The sequence below is a fragment of the Galeopterus variegatus genome, unplaced genomic scaffold (assembly GCF_000696425.1).
Source record: "Galeopterus variegatus unplaced genomic scaffold, G_variegatus-3.0.2 Scaffold14, whole genome shotgun sequence".
Lineage (NCBI taxonomy): Eukaryota > Metazoa > Chordata > Mammalia > Dermoptera > Cynocephalidae > Galeopterus > Galeopterus variegatus.
In genome coordinates this window covers 688,281-708,280 of record NW_007726125.1, presented here as the reverse complement: position 1 = coordinate 708,280, position 20,000 = coordinate 688,281, and the positions used below count along the sequence as shown (strand labels likewise).

Below are 20,000 nucleotides of genomic sequence, written 5' to 3'. Positions count from 1 at the left end.
CCATTACCATGCTCAGTCTTGATTAGCTCCTGGAAATCCTGCTTGGTTTTCTTCTTCATGATGGATTCACATGCCCCAATATCTGTAGATTGGACAAAAAGCTGATATATTCCTGGTTCTACCAGAATGTCCTTTTATTGTCTAAAAGAATAAAAACCTCTTAAGGCAAAATCCAGAAGTACTTCTTCCCACTTTAGACCAAAAAAAGACCATTATTTGCCAGATAAACAGAGATCTCCTCTTTGTAGGCAACGGTCCTCTGTAGCACCCCCCGGAGGGAAGCAGAATCAGCTCCCCTTGCACCCTTCAAACTGACACCTACGGAGACTCAGCAGGCGGTGCTCCTGTTTCAGTCCCTTGAGCTCCTGGGACACAAAGTTCTTCATCTGCTTGATGTCCATGCCTCTCCGGCGCTGTGGGGAAGTCCCCATAAGGTCAGCGCCCCCAGCCCTGACCTCAGACATGAGAAACCACTACCCTCCCTCAGTTGCCACCACTCATGAGAAGACAAGGAGCCTATTATTACATGAGAAGGGGAGGCAAAGGGCAGCAGCCTTGGGAAGCCACTGGGGAAACAAAACGAAGGACCGGGGCTTAGAGCCTCACATCATACTGGGCCTGCAAGTTCCGGGCCTTCTGGCTCAAGAAGCCAAAGACATTGGAGAAGTGCTCATTACGAATCTCATTAAACACCTGTGAGGGGAACAAGACAGGAACAACTTACTATGTCAGAACAATAACTCATTCCTTCCTACGTCATCACTATAATGACAGTACAGGAGGAGTGTGCAGCTGTTCTAGTAGAAGTGCAGAGTGAGCCGAGCTGGTGTCAGTAAGCCAACATCAAGAACCTGGTATGTGCTCCAGGCTGTGCTCTAACTGTGGAGCTCTAACTATGCTCTAACTGCGCTCTAACCACCTCTCCTGTGGAATCAGCCTGCCCTCCCAGAGCTGGGGCCTACAACCCCGTGTGAGCAGTGGCCCCAGATAAACCCACTGCTGCTGCCCACACTCTCACCTTGTCCTCAGCATTGAGTAGCACCTTCAGGCTCTTGTCACAGGATGTGACTTCTGGGCCAAAGTCGACACTCCCTTTGAGAGCAGAAGGGACAGCTATTAGGATCTCCAATGAGGCTTTCTCCTACCCTTTCCTGAAATGCTAGTAAAGGTCCCCCAAACTAACTGGGAGCCAGCAGTTCACTCAGAGTCCGGGTCTCTCCCACAAGCCCTGCCCCACTGTGGAAGGCACCAGAGGCCGACGTCCACTTCCATCTCACCGAGATGCAGAGGACCACGGCACTTACCACACTTGATGCGGAAGGTGTCGTCTACCAGGCCCTCGTAAACCACTTGGGAGCAGAGTGCCGTCACAAAGTCCATGTCTGAAACCGAGATCACTGACCATGAAGGTTCTCCCTGACCCAGCCTTCTATCCAGTTTGCTCGATATCGGCTCAAGTACTTCCCATAGGGCCCCAGTGCCCATGCTCCCAGTCAACATTGGGATTCACAGCCCTATCTTTAGGATCCTAATGCTGCCATCACACTTTCCATATTCCTGTCTTTTAGTGTCCAAAGATGAGGGAAAGTGCTAGACATAATTTACCTCTATCCAAGAGAAAGATGTGTCCAATCTCTGGCCTTCGGCCCTTGGTTTCACCATCTTCCTCCTCCTCCAGTTTCCTCCACAACTCATATGACATCTGCCAAGGCCCAAGACACTCTCAACCTGTTGTCCAGGTCCCTATTGCAGCCCCATACCTACAGAAGCCAACCCCTTCCATGTGATACTTCTCCTTGCCCCAGGAAGGGAGCTAATGATGAACAATATGAACCTTTTCTATTCCAATCGGTCCCTATCTCTCCCTACCCCTCCCCACATCAGTATTACCCTGCCCCCCAAAAAAAATAAAAAGAGATTTAGGAATGCTACCCTGGAGGCCCTGGCTCTTGCCTCTCTGTTAGCCACACAGGCTCTCCTCTCTGAGGAACTATTCTGGAACAATAGAAGCAAGGTAAAGATAGAGCTCACATCACAGATGCCCGTGGATAGTCCTAGGTAGGCATAAAACAGGGGAAACAGGGGCTATCGGGACAACAGTACTCTTACCTTGGCACATCTGCCAATTCCATAGCAGTTGAGAAAAGGTCCATAGAGAGTGCTGAGAAGGTGCAAGGCCTGAGCCACAGTGTTGATCCAACGCTGATCTCCTTCCTACCAGGACCATGTGGGCCGCAAAGATACAGCTCAGCCCAACAGGCCACCTGGAGAGTGGCTAGCCCTAGAAGCCCTGGAGCAGGATGGCAGGGTCTGGGGAATGCTCATAAGAGTTCATTCTGATTGGCCCTGAAGGAAGTCCCATGGAGATCAACCTGTAGCCCTCAATCACCAAATCACTATCACTTGTAATAAATTATGAGTTGGACAAAGGCTAAATCGATATTTTTAGCCCACCGGACCCCATGTTCATCCCCATCCCTCAACACCAAGACTCAAGGGGCCTGCCTTTACCAGGAAGTAGTCCCTGAAAAATTCTGGCAGTTCCATGCTCAGCAGATCCACATCAAGAGGCAGCAAAGAGAAGGCCCATTCATCGCAGCTCACATCTGTGGGGACAGAGAGCATCAGCCTCCCTGCAGAAGGTGCTCGGTTCCATGTCAAGAGGAAAGGAGTGCCACAGTCATGCAACAAATACTTGAGTGCCTGCCAGATGTCAGGTACGTCATTTAGCACTGGAGATTCAAAGAACAAGACATAGTCTTTGCCCTTAAGGAGCTTGCAGACTGGTAATAAAAGGAGACACGTAGACAGCAGCCTGTAATACAATGTGATAAGTGGTGCATTTTTTACTAAAGGTCTGACCAAAAGTACTAAGAAAAAATTTATTCACTCATTTGTTATTCAACAAATATTTACTGAAAGCCGCCTACATGCAGGACTATGCCAAGCACTGGGGATACAGCAGTGAGCAAAATTAACACACTCCCAATCTTCTGCAGTTTATGATCTAGTGAGGGAGAGACCAAATTATGACACAAGCTGTTTAATTACAGTCGTGCTCCAAAGAAGTAAAACAGCAAGCCATGAGCACAAATACTGGGGGTATAGGAAAGACTTCCCTAAAGAAGTGACATTTAAGCTTAGAATATGAGTAAGATTTGGATAGGCAAAAAGTTGTAGGGTGAACATTTTAGGCAGCAGGAAAAGCATGTGCAAAGTCTCTATAGCTAGAGGGCAGTGAGTCAGGAGAAAGGAGCAGCACATAATGAAGCTAGAGGAATAGGAAGAGGCCTGATTGTACAAGGCATAGAAGGCATGTTGAGGATTCAGGGCTTTATACTGAGCCACTGCAGGGTTTTCAGCAGGGAGTACTGTGGTCAGGTTTGGGTTCCATGGAGAATGGAGTGAGGAATATACAGAAGAAGGAGGGCCCAATTTTTCCTTGTGGGAGTCTTGGAGGTGAGAATAGATTAGTTGGTCATCTCCAACTATAAGCCCTGGCATCCCTTTAGTGTTTTAATCTGGGGTCCTACTCCCACTCCATTCTCGGGAACCCCTCCTCCTGCTAAACCAACAAGACTAAGACTAGGAAAAGAAGGAGCTGGAGGTAGAAGGCAATGATTTCTTTCTTCCACATGTTCTCTCTCCCTTTCCATTCACATTCATCTCCTCTCACCTCCATAGATTCCCTCTTCCTCAAGCACCATCTCACATGCATAAAACTGAAAAAGAAAAGGAAGTTGATTAGTAACCACCTTGTTCTCTGTTCTTTCCATTTCTCTGTTCTTTCCATTCCTCTATGGCTACTGATGAGGAAAATAATTACTGAACCCAGTGAAAACAGACAAGAGAACCCAGACTCATATCTAGAAAGGACCACTGGAATCATCTAGCCTGACACTTCATTTCATTTTCATCCGCTTTACTTATATATTAAGTCAATTGATTATCTCCTTGAGAGATTGGAAAAGCTTTACAAAGGAGAAGGTATTTCAGCTGTCTTTGAAAGGTAAATCATGCAGGAAAAGGATGAAATATTTGGAGGTAGGGAGGAAGAACGCTGAGGACACTCACATCTGATAATGATGATGACACTAATAACTGCTAATGCATATGAAGAACTTAACATGCACTAGGCATTGTTGTTATTGTTTTACAAGGATCACCTGTCTTCATCCTCACACGAACTCTCTGACGTGTAGATTAATGCTACTATTATTATTACTGCTCCTTATTTTACTCTTATGCAAAAGAATCTTATTCATCCCTCATTCATTTCCACCAGTAAAACTGAAATGTACAGGCCTGCTTTTAACTTTTAATGTTAACTAATGGAATTCTAGAGCCCAATCTTCATAATAAAGGGAGTTTCGGGAAAAGATAGAGATGCCCTCTTCCCTACAGCTACTGAGCAAGAGATCTTCCTGTGACATAGAATTAGGTCAAAGAATTTGATTAAATAGGGTGGTAAGTGGAGAACATTCATAAAATACCAATTTTGTTTTTCTGTGTAATATGGAGACTTGTAGAATTATTCAAAACTGTTACCAACTTGTTCTATTCCCTGCTAATAAAAATCTGTCCTTGAAATAATGTGAAAAAAAGGGTTTTGTAAGAGTCCAAAAACTAGAAATTATTGCCACAGCTCCTTTAATAACATTTAAAAGTAACCTATAAGTCTGATGCTTGTCTTAATAATTTCTTGCCCTGGTAATAATGTTACGCTTCATATATGCGAATGCCTAAACAAGATAAATATTTGTAAGACTGTGTTATCAATCTTCAAATGACCTTCAAAGGAAGATAACTGGCTCTTTCCTCTTATTCCTTTTACATGATGAGAAAACAACATAAGCCTATGATTCCACTAGTTCTCTTATTTTAACAGGGACTGAAAGTCATCTCATTTAAGTTAAAAGCTGTCAACTTTTAACTTTTAAATGGAGTATTATGGGCCGGCCTGTGGCTCACTCAGGAGAGTGCGGTGCTGATAACACCAAGGCCCCGGGTTCGGATCCCATATAGGGATGGCCGGTTCGCTCACTGGGTGAGCATGGTGCTGACGACACCAAGTCAAAGGTTAAGATCCCCTTGCCGGTCATCTTTTAAAAATAAATAAATAAATAAGTAAATAAATGGAGTATTATCAACTCCGTTTTCTTTTTTTTTTTTTTTCCTTTTTGTCTTTTTTCGTGACCGGCAATGGATCGCAACCCTCAGTGTCACGCCCATACTGGACCGGGACCGGCAACGGGATCGCAACCCTCCGTGCTGCGCCCACACCTCGCTCAACCAGTGAGCGGGAACCGGTCTGCATGTGGGATCCGAATCCTCGGCGGGAGCGCTGCCGCTCTCCCAAGCGGCACACTGCAGCAGTGCGCCACCTGGCCGGCCCTCAACTCCATTTTCTAAATGAGAAAACTGAGACACAGAGTAGGTAAGTACCTTACCCAAGATCATACGGGTAGTAGGTGCTAAAGCAAGGATTCACACCCAGACAGCCTTGCTTCAGTCTTTAGTCTTAGCTCCTGTTTCTAATCGCTCTAGAATTTTCTTACAAAAATTGAACCCGTGGTGGGAGCGTCGCCGCGCTCCCAGCACGGCACTCTCCCGAGTGCGCCACGGGGCCGGCCCTCCTTTTTCTTTCTAACACTTGGTATTGCCAGGTCTTTTAATTCCAGCCACCTGGGTTGTGGCATAATAGATCACATTGAGATTTTACTTTTTAAATTTTCCTGATGACTGATGACTTTCATGACGTTGAGCAACTTTTCTAGGCTTATTCGTCATTTGGGTGCTGTTTTCTGTGAAGTGCCTTGCTATTGTCCAAATGTTTGTGTTCCTCTAAAATTCATATGTTGAGGGCCGGCCCAGTGGTGCACTGGATAGTGCGCCGCTTGGGAAGCACGGCAGTGCTCCCGTCCGAGGGTTCGGATCCCACGTACAGACCGGCTCCCGCTCACTGGCTGAGCGAGGCGTGGGAGCAATGCCGAGGCTTGCGATCCCGTCGCCGGTCCCCGGTCCGGTACGGGGGCAACACTGAGGGTTGCGATCCGTTGCCGGACACGGAAAAAAGACAAAAAAAAAAAAAAAAATTGAAAAGGAATAAATCCCTGTCCTTTCAATTTTAGTTTCTACCTGTTCTAAGTGTGGCATGCACTACTTGGTGTAGCTCTGTGGGCATACGGCTGACAACATAAAGGCCTCGAACGTCATCCCTTCCAATCACTGAGATTGAGGGTGCACGGGGCTGATGTGGAGGTGAGAGGAGAGCTCAATGGAATCAAGAGAACTAGCTACCATGATGGGTCTCCAGATACTGCAATTATTGAGGTAAAGATGCAAGAGACCTAGCCTAGCCTGCCTACGCTAACTCACTCTCTTGAGTGTGGGCTTCAGGTCCCACAGCCGCTCAAAGTTGCGGTGGAGTGAAATGGTCTTTAATATTCCTTTCCTGTGTAAGGAAAGGCTTTTCCATGTACGGTGGTATGGTTCTAGTGATCCAGCAGCAGCCCAGCCACATCCTTTGGATGAGCATATAGAAGGTAGGGGGAGTCATAATTTATTGTATTTCAAAGGGAGAAAGTCAATGAGTACTGGCCAGCCGCAGAAAAAAAAAAAAAAAAAAAAAAGTCAGTGAAAAGCCATAACATAAAGCAACACTCCTACACAACACTCCTCCTATGTGTCCCTCCTCCTTCTGTTAGGAGGGACACATAGGAGGTTCTGCTTCCACAGTGTGAAGCTTTTCATTTAAAGAAATCTATGTAGGGCTGGCCCCGTGGCACACTCGGGAGAGTGCGGCGCTTGGGTGCGCAGCAGCGCTCCCGCCGCGGGTTCGGATCCTATATAGAGATGGCCAGTGGGTTGCGATCCCCTTACCGGTCACAAAAAAGACCAAAAAAATAAATAAATAAATAAAAATAAAGAAATCTATGTAGAAGCCACCTCTCACAATTCCACAATACTTTTATTTGGGGCAGTTTGATGACAGACCCTCTGCTAAACAATCAAGGCTATATTAATGAACAGACAGTGACAGCTATCTGGTTCAGTCACGTATAACCTGTTTTGAGGGAGATAGCACTGCTGGGCCCTCACCCCTGCCCAGTCCTCGGTCCTGTTCTATCTTATCCTATTCCTGCCAGATCCTAACTCACCTTCTGAGGGCTGAAGATCACTTTGTATTTTCGAGTTCGGCCAGCCCATTTGTCAGCATTGACAAGACCTACAGAGAGAAGAAGGAATGGAGTCCAGCAAGCCATGAGCCATCTGTTAGACTAGAAGCAAGGAACTAGATATCTTCTACAAATGGGATGGCCAACTCCAACAATTCTTTTCTTATTAAAGAGTCCTTATGGCCAAGGCCCTGAGATCTTACCCACCCTTTCCCAGGTCTTTGTAACACTTAGTGCCATGGCACACTCACTGGCAATGTATCGCATATTCTTGATGCGCGGTCTAACTAAGAAGCACAATCTATGGAGAGAAAAAAAAAACCACTGAAGAAAAATCATGAAGGATCTTAAAAGAAACTGAAGCAATACCAACTCTTTCACCATTTGCCCTTGTCGACAGGTCCTACAGGTCCCATCCTAGCCAGATCTACGGCAGTTCTCTCAGCCTACCAGATACCAACCACAGAAGACATCTCTCAACACAACAGGTATACTGTGAGGAGCTGGGTGCATTTACTGGCCCTGTGGTGAACCCAGGAGTTCCTGGTCTCAAATAATTTATAATCCAGTGGGCAAAAGAAGATGCATATATGTATGGAGTATATTAACAGTAAAGTGATAAAAAACAATACTCCATAAATATACACAATTTTTATTTGTCAATTAAAAATAAAATAAGGGGCTGGCTGGTTAGCTCAGTTGGTTAAAGCATGATGTTGATAACACCAAGGTCAAGGGTTTGGATCCCCTTACCAGCCAGCTGCCCCCCCAAAAAAAACAGTAATAATAATAAAATAAAACAAAACTTTAAAAAACGAAGTTAAGGGCTGGCCCGTGGCTCACTCGGGAGAGTGCGGTGCTGATAACACCAAGGCCCCGGGTTCAGATCCCATATAGGGATGGCCGGTTAGCTCATCGGGTGAGCGTGGTGCTGACAACACCAAGTCAAGGGTTAAGATCCCCTTACCGGTCATCTTTAAAAAAAAAAAAAAAAAAAAAAACAAAGTTAAAATTTTTAAAAATATAACACCAAAGTCAAGGGTTCAGATCCCCTCACCAGCCAGCCACCAAAAAAACTAAAAATAAAAATAAATTAAAAATACATGAAAGTAATAGAAAATAATGATTTTCAAACTAGGGTCCATAAATGTATGCTCCATAGATGCACTTTCCATGTATCTAGGAGAATTTTTTCTTCTCAGGAAAGGTGTACATTACTTAAGTTTGAGAAATATTTAAAAAAAAAACAACACAAAAAACAGGCAGTATATGACTGTGTGCCAAGTAAACAGGACAAATGCAGAATGCCACTGAAATCCAAAGGGAGAAAAAATTACCCTGGACTGGAGGGCATCAGAGAGCTTCATGGAGGTGCGGAACTGGGCTCTGAAGGACACGTACTCTTTACAGGAGCAGTGAGGACAGTTGAGAATTCCAGGCAGGGTGAAGGGGGAGCTGGCTGGTTAGGTCGATTGGTTAGAGCTCGATGTTATAACACCAAGATCAAGGGTTCAGTTCCCCATACTGGCACCAAAAAACCAAAACCAATACAACAACAACAACAACAACAAAAAACACAAAAGGGTGAAGGCACATGCACAGAGCCGGGAAGCATGTTGAAGCATGTGTCAATAGAGGCTTGAAGGGACACATGAGAGAAAAGGCTGGAAAGGCAGTGTGTGAGGCCACACTGCAGACAGCATTGGAATCCTATGCTGAGCAATTTGGACTATATTCAGTAAGTGATGGGAGGCCTTGAAGGTTCTTGAGAAGAGCATGATGAAAATAACATTGAAAGATAAATCAATCTGGTTAGAGATAGCAATATGGATCAGAGAGGGAAGAGGACAAAGGTGTGAGAAACTGCAGAAAGGAAGACAAATTAAGAAGCTAAAGGAAGACAAATTAAGAAGCTAAAGGAATAACCTAAGCATTAAATTGCAGAAGTTCAGGGAGGTGAACCATATCACAAAGACCAGTGCCAGATCTCAGCCAAGGACAAATCAAGGCAAATGTGCCCCTAGGGGACCTCCTCCAGCTTAGAGGTAAGACAGACTCTCCCACACACTCACTGTTCATTGGAGCTGAGGGCTGGCTTGTTCTCCACCTTGTACAGCTTGTCTACTTCATGTTGCTACCAAGAGAATCCAACAAGACAATGGACATAAGAGTACTGAAAAGCACAAAGCATGATACAAAGACAGGGACTTCTTAAGGGCCTCCTATTTACGCTAATTCTAGGACTCAAACTGCTCCCCTGACAACCATCCCACTGAACCTTCCTCGAACTGTCAATAGGAAAACCAAACATAAAATAATACAAAAACAATACAAACAACAGCATTAATCCTCCTCTGTCCACTCAATTCAGCTACCCTGTATTTACCCTATAGGGATAGTCACTTCAGTAATTTGTATTGTTCATCAAAAGAAAAACTGTTCAAAGAGGAAAGGGGGCATGACCCTGCTTCCTGTAAAAAGGGACAGTACCTTCAGGATGGAGACATTGGCAATTCGATCCAAAGGGCTCATGAGATCTGCCTCAATGAACAAATCCTTTTTTCCCGGAAGCTGAAGGAGACACAGTATATTGGGTCACTCATAGGTCACACAAGCTTCCTCAGCTGAGAATTCATTCAGCCAACCGTGTAATAAAAACAGTCTCTGAGTTGGAAGGGTGCTAGACATCATCCAGCCTGGCACCTTATTTATTGTCTGTATCCACAGTTGACATTTCTCTGTATATTCACCTATTTTGCCTTCTCATTTTCTGTACTAGTGGAAAGATATTCCACCTTCTTTTTCAGGTTAATTCCTTGGCACTCAACCCTCCAGTTTGCCTATGACCTTGGTCTACATTGTTGCTCCCCTTCTCCACTACCTCCTCCACTCTGCCTCCCAACAGCCCCCCATCTCCTGATGAACAAAGTCAAACACAACAAAACCCTACCTTGAATCCTGCAGCCCCCTCAACTAACTGCTAAATATCTTTTCAAATAGCACTTTTCTTGTGATAATAAAAATAACTCATGTTCAGTGCAGAAACTTAGATAACCCAGGACCGTTGTCATCCTATCACCTTTCCACTCACCCACATCACAATCCCTGTCATCTGACTCCTGTACCATCACTCCTGGAAGTTTCCTCTCAAGTAGGCCTCAACAATTGGATAGGGTATTGCAGCCACAGATTAAGAGGGCAATCCAGCAAAGGCCAGGGAAAGTGCACAGGCTGAGTGGAAAGGGCAGAACAAGCAGTTCAGCTGGCCTGATGCATAAGGTAGGGCAGCAGTTCTAAATTGGGGACGATTTTGGCCCCCAAGAAACATTTGGCAATGTCCAGACACATGTCTGGTTGTCTGACACAGGGTGGGGGTTGTTACCGGTATCTAGTGTGTAGAATCTGACAATTGTGGATAAAATGGATTGGAGACATGAGGCACTGGAGGCAGGGAGTCCACTTAGGGAGTTAATGCAACAGTCCAAGCAGCCTACGCATGTGGCAATGAATAAGAACCTGATTTAGGCTGGTGGTGGCGTGAACAAAAATAGGTTAAGATTCAGATCCCCGTACCAGCTAGCCACCAGAAAAAAAGAAAAATAGGTTAACAGATATATGGAATATGTAATATAATTTTTAAAAAGTTGAAAGAAATTAACGGTGCTTTTATCTGATGGTAGAACTGTGATTTTTTTCTTAATACTTTCCTTTATTTTCTACATTTTGTATAATGTGCAAGTGTTATTTTATAATCATTATAAATAAGTCCTGTGTGAGGAAGTATCCACAAGACTCTGCTGCTGGTTAAATATGAAGGGGAAGAAGAGTTAAAGATGATTCTAATGTTTCAAGCATGAATAGTGGTACCCATTAACAAGAATTAAGTTGCAAGTTATTTGGAGAGGATATTATTACATGGAGATCCACTTTGGCCATGTCGAGTCACCCTTGTGGGCTCCTCTTCCTCACCTACACCCTATTTACAAGTTTCTATCCTTGTTCTCATCTACTTTCTTTCACGTTGAACTCACCTGAACTAGTGGCCTTAACTAGCACCTCTTTCCAATTCCTTAGACATTTGTTGAGTGTCTTTTATGTGCAAATCACTGTAGTAGCACTACATGGCATATAAAAGAGAAATAAAATATGGCCCCAGATCCCTGGGGTTCTCTGAGGTTCTCCCAAGTCTCCATCTTCATCCCAGCCCTTTGGATGGAACTGCAGCTCTACATTTGTACCTGCTGGATACTAAAAGCTGCATTTCCTACTAGCATCTTAATTTACCACCCCCGCCCCCAATGAAATCAATTCCCCCCAACCAAACTTACTACTCTTTCTAATTCTTTTTGTATTTCCATTCAATGTCCATACAACAAATATTTATTAAGCATGTGCTATGTGCCTGACTCTAAGCTAGATACTTATTGAGTACATAGCGTTGAACAAAACAGACAGGTTCCTTCTCCTCAAGGACCTTCCAATCAAATGAGGAACATGGACATTAAACAAATAACTAAGTAATTAAACAAGTAATCCATTACAATCATAGTAGAAGCATTCTTCTCCTAATAAACCAGGTTAAAAACCTCAACAGCTGGCTGGTTAGCTCAGTTGGCTATAGTGCAGCCTTGTAACACCAAAGTCAAGGGGTGTGGCCAGCCACCAAAAAATCTCAGATTTGCTTCTCCCTCAACCTTTACAACCAATCAATAAGTCGTTGGGTGTCCTTTCACTATGACTTAAAAATCCATCGCTTCCCTTCATTTCCACTGCCACCAATTTTGTGCGGCCTTTATTGCTTCAGTGTGATCTATGGTTTCCTAACTGGCTTCCTCATTGCCCATTTACTTCACCCCACACATCGCTATTAGAATCATCATCAAGTATTGCTTCATGCCACAAACAGAAAAAACAAAATCTTCGGTGGCTGCCTAATGCCTACTGTGTAACTTCTGATGGCTTTCTTCCCTGTGCATGCCTTGTCCTTCTCTGCTTCCTTAACTTTGCTCCTTCTAGTCCATCTGCCCGTAGCATGCTCTCTCATCTCCAAAAAAAATATGTTTATTCTTCAGACTCCAACTCCTTGAAACTCCTAGATAACCCCAACTAAAAATAATTGCTTATTCGAACTCAGGCACCCTAACTATCGCTCATTTACCATCTGATAATCTGTATGTAGTAATTTGTGTTTCATACGGCTCCTACTAGAGTGTAAGACCCCTAATAGCGGAGATGTCTTAACCATCTTTGCATCCCCAGTGATGTCTGGCACTAGTGGTGTCTCCCTTGCCTCTATGGAAAAAAAGTGATTTCCATTAACTCTCTGTCCAGGTCCCAAGCAGCTCTTACTACTTGGATTTCCTCGCTGAATGCTCCATTTTGGATCTGTCACGGAAGCTCCAAGGACAATACCAAAAGCCAAGCACAAGATCAAAGGAACTCAGCAAGAAAAAAATATACTTCCAATGAGTGCTAAACTGTTGATGCAGTAAAGGCGCCAAGCGTAGCGGGCACCGACCTGCTCCAGCAGATAGATGAGCTGGTCTCGAGCCAGTCTCTTGAGCATGGAGAAGTCAGGCAGCTCAGGAGCGTCCAACCGATGGGGAAAAGCCATGGCAGCGGTCGCCTGGGCCGCGGGGTGTAAGAAGGGGGAGCGCCCTCCGCCCTGAGAAGGTCGGCAGCAGCGCAGGCTAGGAGCAGGGTGGGCTATTCTGGACTCCTAGCGCCCCCGGAGGGGCCCTCGCTCCCCAGCCCCACTCAAGGAATGAATGGCCCCTTCCCAGCCAGACAGCCGCAGCCTCGGGGGGCCCTCGTCTCAGGCCTGCAGCCACCGTAACCCGACCTGTCTTTCCTTGATCTACTCTGCCCGTCAGCAGGATTTGGGTCTAGACCCGCAGAGATCCGCGGCGTGGAGGGAAAATCCCGCCTCCTGCCAGAGACAAGTGACTTCCTAGGCCTCCCGGAAGTCCCCTTCGCTCTACGAGCGCTTTGCGTACAGGGAAGGGGACGGCGGCCTGAAAGGGACATTTGAAAACCGGAGGCAACGAGATGATTTTCCAGTCTCATTCCTGGCCTGAGGAGAGTTCTCCTCGGATAAAATGATTATACCTTAAACTAATTTTAAGGGTACACCCAATTCTCTTGGCTCACTCAGTAAGTGTTGAGCACTTGCTTGATTTTCAAGAACTTCGTAAAATGGGCGAAACCAGCTCAGTGTGGAGGGCACTGATCACAGGGGTCTTAGCAGTCGGTCAAGTCTACTTTATAAATGTAGCCATGAGCAAAGCCATCGGGCTTCACAGTGTCAGGAGGCGAGGCGCGTAGAAACGGGGGTGAGTGGGGTGGAGGGAAGAGGAGTGCATTAGGATTCGATGGAAGCTAAGCCCTGCCAGCTGTGACCTTCGGATATCGGAGTTTTGATTCATTAATGCCCGTCTTGGGAAAATGGAGAAATAAATTGTGTCATTCATGCAATAAAAGCAACCGAATAAAAGAAGCCAAATACGAGAGTACATCTGTATGATGCCATTTATATAAGGTTCTATAACAGGAAAAACTAATCCATGGTGAAAAAACTTTTCAGAAAAGTGATTGATTTGGGGGATGGGAACTGACTGGGAAGAGAAATGAGGGAACTTTCAGGACCTATGGTAATGATCTGTATCTACTTTTTTTTTTTTTAAAGCTTATGGAGGGCCGGCCTGTGGCTCACTTGGGAGAGCATGGTGCTGACACCAAGTCAAGGGTTAAGATCCCCTCACTGGTCACCTTAAAAAAAAAAAAAAAAAAAGTTTATGGAGATATAATGGATGGAACAGGCTGACAATACCTGAACTCTCTTATCAATCATAACATCATATGCTTTCCTGGAGAGATGCATAGGAGATATATAGGGCATCACCCATTGCCAAAAATGGAACCTAATCAAGGCTAAAAATCTAACTACCAGTTTATAGTATATATAGAGATTAGCAGGAACATTAGTAGGATGTTAACACATAAGGATGAAATCAACCATATCCAAAATGTGGGAAATATGGGACAAATGACCTGTCTTCTTCAAAAAATAAATGGCAATAGGAAAAATGTAAGAGAGGAAACCAGTTTAGAATAAGAGACTTAAGGGACATATCAACAAAATGTAATGTTGAAATGTGTGGACCTTGTTTTAGTAATAATTCAAAGAAATTAACTATAAAAGTCATTTAAGAAACAATCAGGGCTGGCCGGTTAGCTCAGTTGTTTAGAGCGTCAGATCCCTGTACTGGCCAGCTGCAAAAAAGAAAAAAAAAGAAAGAAAGAAACAATCAGAGACCACTATAAGGATGTTAGCTGATATTAAGGAATTACTAAAACTTATTAAGTATAATAGTGACTTGTATATCTACGTTAAAAAGGAGTCCTTATCTCTTTGAGATACATACTGAAGTACTTAAAGATGATATAATGTGATATCGGATTTGCTTTAAAATAATGTAGGGGGAGATGTGGGGCAAGTACATGGGTAATACATGAAAAAAGATTGGTCATTTGTTCATTGTTAAAGCTGGATGATGGGTACATAGGGGTTCGATGCATTATAATATTGTCTCGATGCATTATAATATTGTCTCTACTTTTCTGTTTGAAAAGTTCTAGAACACAAAGTTAAGCAAAAAACAAAAAACAGGGCCAGCCCCGCACTCAGCCAGTGAGCGCTGTGAGCGCACCAGTCATCCCTATATAGGATCCGAACCCGCGGCGGGAGCGCTGCTGCGCTCCCAGCGCTGCACTCTCCCAAGTGTGCCACGGGCTCGGCCCATACCCATCATTTTTAAAAACAAAAAAACCCTGGGGGCCAGCCTGTGGCTCACTCGGGAGAGTGCGGTGCTGATAACACCAAGGCCACGGGTTCGGATCCCATATAGGGATGGCCGGTTGCTCACTGGGTGAGCGTGGTGCTGACACCAAGTCAAGGGTTTAGATCCCCTTACCGGTCATCTTTTAAAAAAAAAAAAAAAAAAACCCCAAAAAACCCTGGACTTCAAGAGCTCATCCAGTACCTTATGCTGAGCCTTTATCCCCCTAACTCCTTGCCCCCTTAGTTAGATCAAATCTCGGCTACACTGAGAGGTGAATGCTGCCCTGAGATGGTAGATTTCACTCTCCCTACCTCTTAAATCAGATGAGTGAAGCATATACCTTCCAGGATGCAGGGACCTAATTCCCTTCTGTTGTACACTTTGCCAGCCCCTTGAGCTTGGCCCCAAGGCTGCTTTGAGTTGCCCAAACCACTTGCAGCCATTCTCTCTCCAGCTTGGGCAACACCTTGTCATCTGTTGCCTCTTCTACCAGACACTGCACCTGTGCTCTAAAGTGTAGTTCCATCGGGCTGGCCCGGTGGCGCACTGGATAGTGCGCCGCTTGGGAAACGCGGCGGCGCTCCCGCCCGAGGGTTCGGATCCCACATACAGACCGGTTCCCGCTCACTGGCTGAACGAGGCGCGGGAGCAACACCGAGGGTTGCAATCCCGTTGCCGGTCCCCGGTCCGGTACGGGGGCAACACTGAGGGTTGCGATCCGTTGCCGGACACGGAAAAAAGACAAAAGACACACACACAAAAAAGTGTAGTTCCGTCTCATCCAGTGCAGTGTTGATGTTCTTCATCATGAAACACAACTGCCTAGGAACAGGGACCTATGGAGTCCTATGACCCCAGCTGTATGAGTCCCCCATCCCACATTCCAGCCTCCCAGCCTGGGCTCAGGGGCAGTTTCCTGCAACAACTGAAGTGCCAGTGGGTTAGGATCTGCAACACATTGACAGGACAGAGCAGAAACAGGTCAGCCTGGAGGATACTTACGTGCCTTGACTGAGGTCTGGATGGGTAGGCTGGCGAAGGTAAAAGGCAGAGCTTTCTGCCATCATGGACTGGCTGACTAGTATGAGGTTTCACAACCATTTCTTCATTCACTCAACTAGTACTGAGATCTATCATATTAGGATCTGAGACTACAGTCATGAACAGGTAGGTCTCCTAACCTCATGGGGTCTACATCCTAAAAGGGGCAAGATGGATGACAAACAATACAGTAGTAATTTCACAATAAAAATATTGAAGTGTGTGGTGATAGTGAGAACATGAAGGGAACTGCTTTAGATTGGGTGATTAGGGAAAGCCTAAGGAAGTGACGTCTGATTTGAGATCTGAATGATGAGACAGACACGTGAAATCTAGGGGGAAGAACCAATAAGTGCAAAAGCCTTAGATAGGACTACTACAGGAATGGAAAGGCTGCAGACTGGCATTGGCCAGGATGGAAAAAAGGTTGATTTTGTCACCAGCTTTTACTATAAAATACATGGCAGTGAAAGCAAGGGTAATATCTGCCCACTGCTTATTACCAGTATCTAGATTCTAGAACTTTGATTGGCATGTGATGGGCTTTGTTGATTATACTGACGAAAAAATGCTCAGGTAGGGGCCGAACCGTGGCTCACTGGGGAGAGTGTGGTGCTGATAACACCAAGGCCACGGATTCAGATCCTATATAGGGATGGCTGGTTAGCTCACTTGGGAGAGCGTGGTGCAGACAACACCAAGCCAAGTGTTAAGATCCCCTTACTGGTCATCTTTTTTTTTTTTTGACCGGCAAGGGGATCGCAACCCTTGGCTTGGTGTCGTCCGCACCATGCTCAGCCAGTGAGCACACCAACCGTCCCCATACAGGATCCGAACCCACAGCCTCGGCACTACCAGCGCCGCACTCTCCCGAGTGAGCCATGGGGCCGGCCCTACTGGTCATCTTTTTTTTTAAAAAAAAAGAATGCTCAAGTTAATAGTAATCAATAATATCGTAATTGCTATTAATGACAATTGAGACATGGCTGAAAATTGTCATTGGATTCCTGTTGCTTGCATGTCTCATTCTATTTATAACCAGAGATTCTGGTTATAATCATTTCTAAAAGAATCAGTAAATTAACAAAAATTATGTCAGCCAGCACCATATTCCTGGAGTTTTATAAGCCAGGTTTAAGTCCCAGTGCTGCCACTTGTTAGCAGCCATCTTAGAGTGTTTCCTCACTGGGGCCCATTATCTGTTCTTGCCTACCTCAAGGCAACTTTGATAAAATCTGGCATAAGGGCCGGCCCGTGGCTCACTTCGGAGAGCATGGTGCTGACAACACTAAATCAAGGGTTAAGAGCCCCTTACCAGTCATCTTTAAAAAAAAAAAAAAAATCTGGCATAAACTGTACAATTAGATAGAATTCAAGCTTTAGAATGTGGCCGGAGATTATCTGGAGGCCCCTAAAGCCTTTGCCTTTAAATTTTCTGTCAAACTCCCACTCCCCAATATCTTTCAAATCCCTAGCAACTAAGAGAAAGACGTCCAGTTTTTGGTTGTCAAAACCGCTCACTGAGCAAGGTGCTCTGCATAGAGCACTTTGTTGGGGATTCCTCTGGTTCCATCTGGGCAGTACAGGAATCTGAACCCTTGACTTTGCTGTTACCTCCCAATGTTTAATGACAAGGAATCCTCCCCCTTCTGCCTTTTCCCTTCTCTCTCTCCAAGTTTCAAAGGTAAACAACCCTCTTACCCCAGAAAGCACCAAGCAACACAGACTGCTACATTTCACTTTATTTTGCACATAAGAAAACAACCAATTGACTAAGCAGTTCCAGAACTGTTAGTGTTCATTGACCAAGAAGAGAAGGGGTCAGAAGGCAAACTTTTCTTTTCCTTCCAAACATATATTGCAAGTATCACAGAAACTCCTAACAACACACACAAGACGGTCTGGTTTTCAACACAGTGAGCATAAACAAGAACAGTGAGTACTGAAGATCTACAGGGGTCAGATTTGGAGCAGTACTCCAGGAAGTTTGGATCTATGCAAGCAGCTCTTTCCTCCCACTATCCAGGCTCATCACTTCCTCCTACTCCAGGGTGGCTAATCCACATGCAGAAACCCAAGCAGCTCCAAATATACTTACTCAGATGTTTCACATGGCTTCCCTATAGCCAGGCCTGGTTCAAATTCTGTACAGAAAGTTCCCATTGCTGTCAAAGAACTCCCGCCCCCTCTGTACTACTTTGCTGCTGAAGTTCTGGTCACCTGGCTCCTCTAACTTCAACCCTTCCAGCTTTTCCTCACTTGGCAATCCATCACTGTCAGTTCTTCTGGTGCCCTCACAATCACTTGTGGGATACTTGGTAACCTCTCTTTGATGACGTAGGGCTGCAGCAACAGGCATGGAGCTCTCCTTCTCCAGGCCTTTGACTCCTTTATTCCTTCCCTTCTGTTTCCTTGTTGTATTTGTACTGTGAGTGTTTGACTTTATCACTTTCAAAGCTGTGCTGTAACTCTGGCCTTTGGATGAGGCTTCATCCACTGGCATCAGCAAAGAGCCAGATACAGAGTGGCCTGCAGAGAGCGGCTTAAAGGCATCTCCAGAGCCCTGGAGGTGCCGGAGCGAGTGGGCAAGCCCAGCTTTCTTAAGGACTTTTTGATCCTGCTTCAATTTCTGCTCCAATGTGGGTACATACTTGCTTTTTAAAACTCTTCGAATCACATCGGTGCTGACATCAAAGCCTTCAGCCAACTTGGGAACTGACCAGGACTCTGCGAATTCCTTATGTAAATACCTAGGGGAAAAAGAAGCAGGTTATGAAGTTGTGAAGAAGTCTCTATCAAAATACCTAACTTATAATACTAATGATAAGTGAAAAGAAAGAGGTTTAGAAAACTGCAAATATAGACCCTATCTTGTGCCAGCTAAATGGCTGTGCTTCATTCCCGTGTGCCAACAGTAATACCTGGCCACTCTCAGTCAGGGCACTTCATTTCACATCAGCTGAACTCTTCCTACTGCCATCTAATACCTATGTTAGATAATGGGAATGCAAGAGGACTGATCTTTCCTTCAAAGAGCATAGTGTGGTGGTGGAGACATCTATATTAACATACAATGACACTATGGTAAATGTTACAGCAGAGGATGCCGTGGCAGCACCCAGGAGGGAGACCCAGGGACAGGCAATCACAATACTTACACCCTGGCCCAGCAAATGCTTCAAGAAGTCCAAGCTATAGCTGGTCTGAAAGGATGAAAAGGCGTAATAAGCTGGCAGAGGGGAGGAGAGATGGAAAGATCAAAGGTATTGATGGTAGAGTAAGCAGCGTGTATTTCATACATCACCTTTGCTGGATATAGCTCAACTGACAAGTGGGCAGGAACAAGATCATGTCATACTTAGAAGTCTGGAGTTTATCCTAAGACAACAGCAAGACAAGGAAGGATTTTAAGCAGTGGAATGCCACAGGTAAAATTCAATTTTGAAGCTCAACCTAATGGTAGCTTTTCAGTGGCAAAAGTGTAGGCACAAAGACAGGTACAAGAGGTTGTTACAGTAATCCAGGCAGTCTGAACTGAGACAATGACAATGACAGCAGAGGAGGGAAGAAAGCTGAGAAATATTTTAGGAAGGTCCAATGGTAGAACTTGTAAGGGACTAAATATTGGGGGAGGAAGTATTAAGACCAAGATTCAGGATTTTAGCTTGGGTGATTGGTAGGTTATAGGGAAAATGAGAACGGGCCGGCCCGGTGGCGCACTGGATGGTGCTCCGCTTGGGAAGCGCGGCGGCGCTCCCGTCCGAGGGTTCGGATCCCACGTACAGACCGGCTCCCGCTCACTGGCTGAGCGAGGCGCGGGAGCAACACCGAGGCTTGCAATCCCGTTGCCGGTCCCCGGTCCGGTACGGGGGCAACACTGAGGGTTGCGATCCGTTGCCGGACACGGAAAAAAGACAAAAAAAAAAAAAAAAAAAAAAAA

The 20,000-nt window shown here is 45.2% G+C and overlaps 2 protein-coding genes across 2 annotated transcripts in view; both read right to left on the bottom strand.

Annotated features, from left to right (window-relative positions):
* VPS33B (vacuolar protein sorting 33 homolog B (yeast)) overlaps window positions 1–13,119 on the bottom strand; it is an 18,959-nt gene extending 5,840 nt beyond the window's left edge. Inside the window, exons 1-14 of the mRNA XM_008564210.1 lie at window positions 12,697–13,119; window positions 9,669–9,749; window positions 9,251–9,312; window positions 7,430–7,479; window positions 7,161–7,228; window positions 3,677–3,722; window positions 2,512–2,606; window positions 2,110–2,214; window positions 1,606–1,702; window positions 1,305–1,382; window positions 1,019–1,092; window positions 607–693; window positions 323–413; window positions 8–82 (exon numbers count right to left, since the gene is read on the bottom strand). Of these exons, the coding sequence (XP_008562432.1) occupies window positions 8–82; window positions 323–413; window positions 607–693; window positions 1,019–1,092; window positions 1,305–1,382; window positions 1,606–1,702; window positions 2,110–2,214; window positions 2,512–2,606; window positions 3,677–3,722; window positions 7,161–7,228; window positions 7,430–7,479; window positions 9,251–9,312; window positions 9,669–9,749; window positions 12,697–12,792 (1,105 nt within the window). The 5' untranslated portion in view covers window positions 12,793–13,119. The remainder of the gene's footprint in view (window positions 1–7; window positions 83–322; window positions 414–606; window positions 694–1,018; window positions 1,093–1,304; window positions 1,383–1,605; window positions 1,703–2,109; window positions 2,215–2,511; window positions 2,607–3,676; window positions 3,723–7,160; window positions 7,229–7,429; window positions 7,480–9,250; window positions 9,313–9,668; window positions 9,750–12,696) is intronic.
* Window positions 13,120–17,784: 4,665 nt separating this feature from the next.
* Window positions 17,785–20,000, bottom strand: part of NGRN (neugrin, neurite outgrowth associated) — a 6,343-nt gene continuing 4,127 nt past the window's right edge. The window contains exon 3 of the mRNA XM_008564132.1: window positions 17,785–18,810. Within this exon, the coding sequence (XP_008562354.1) occupies window positions 18,198–18,810 (613 nt within the window). The 3' untranslated portion in view covers window positions 17,785–18,197. The remainder of the gene's footprint in view (window positions 18,811–20,000) is intronic.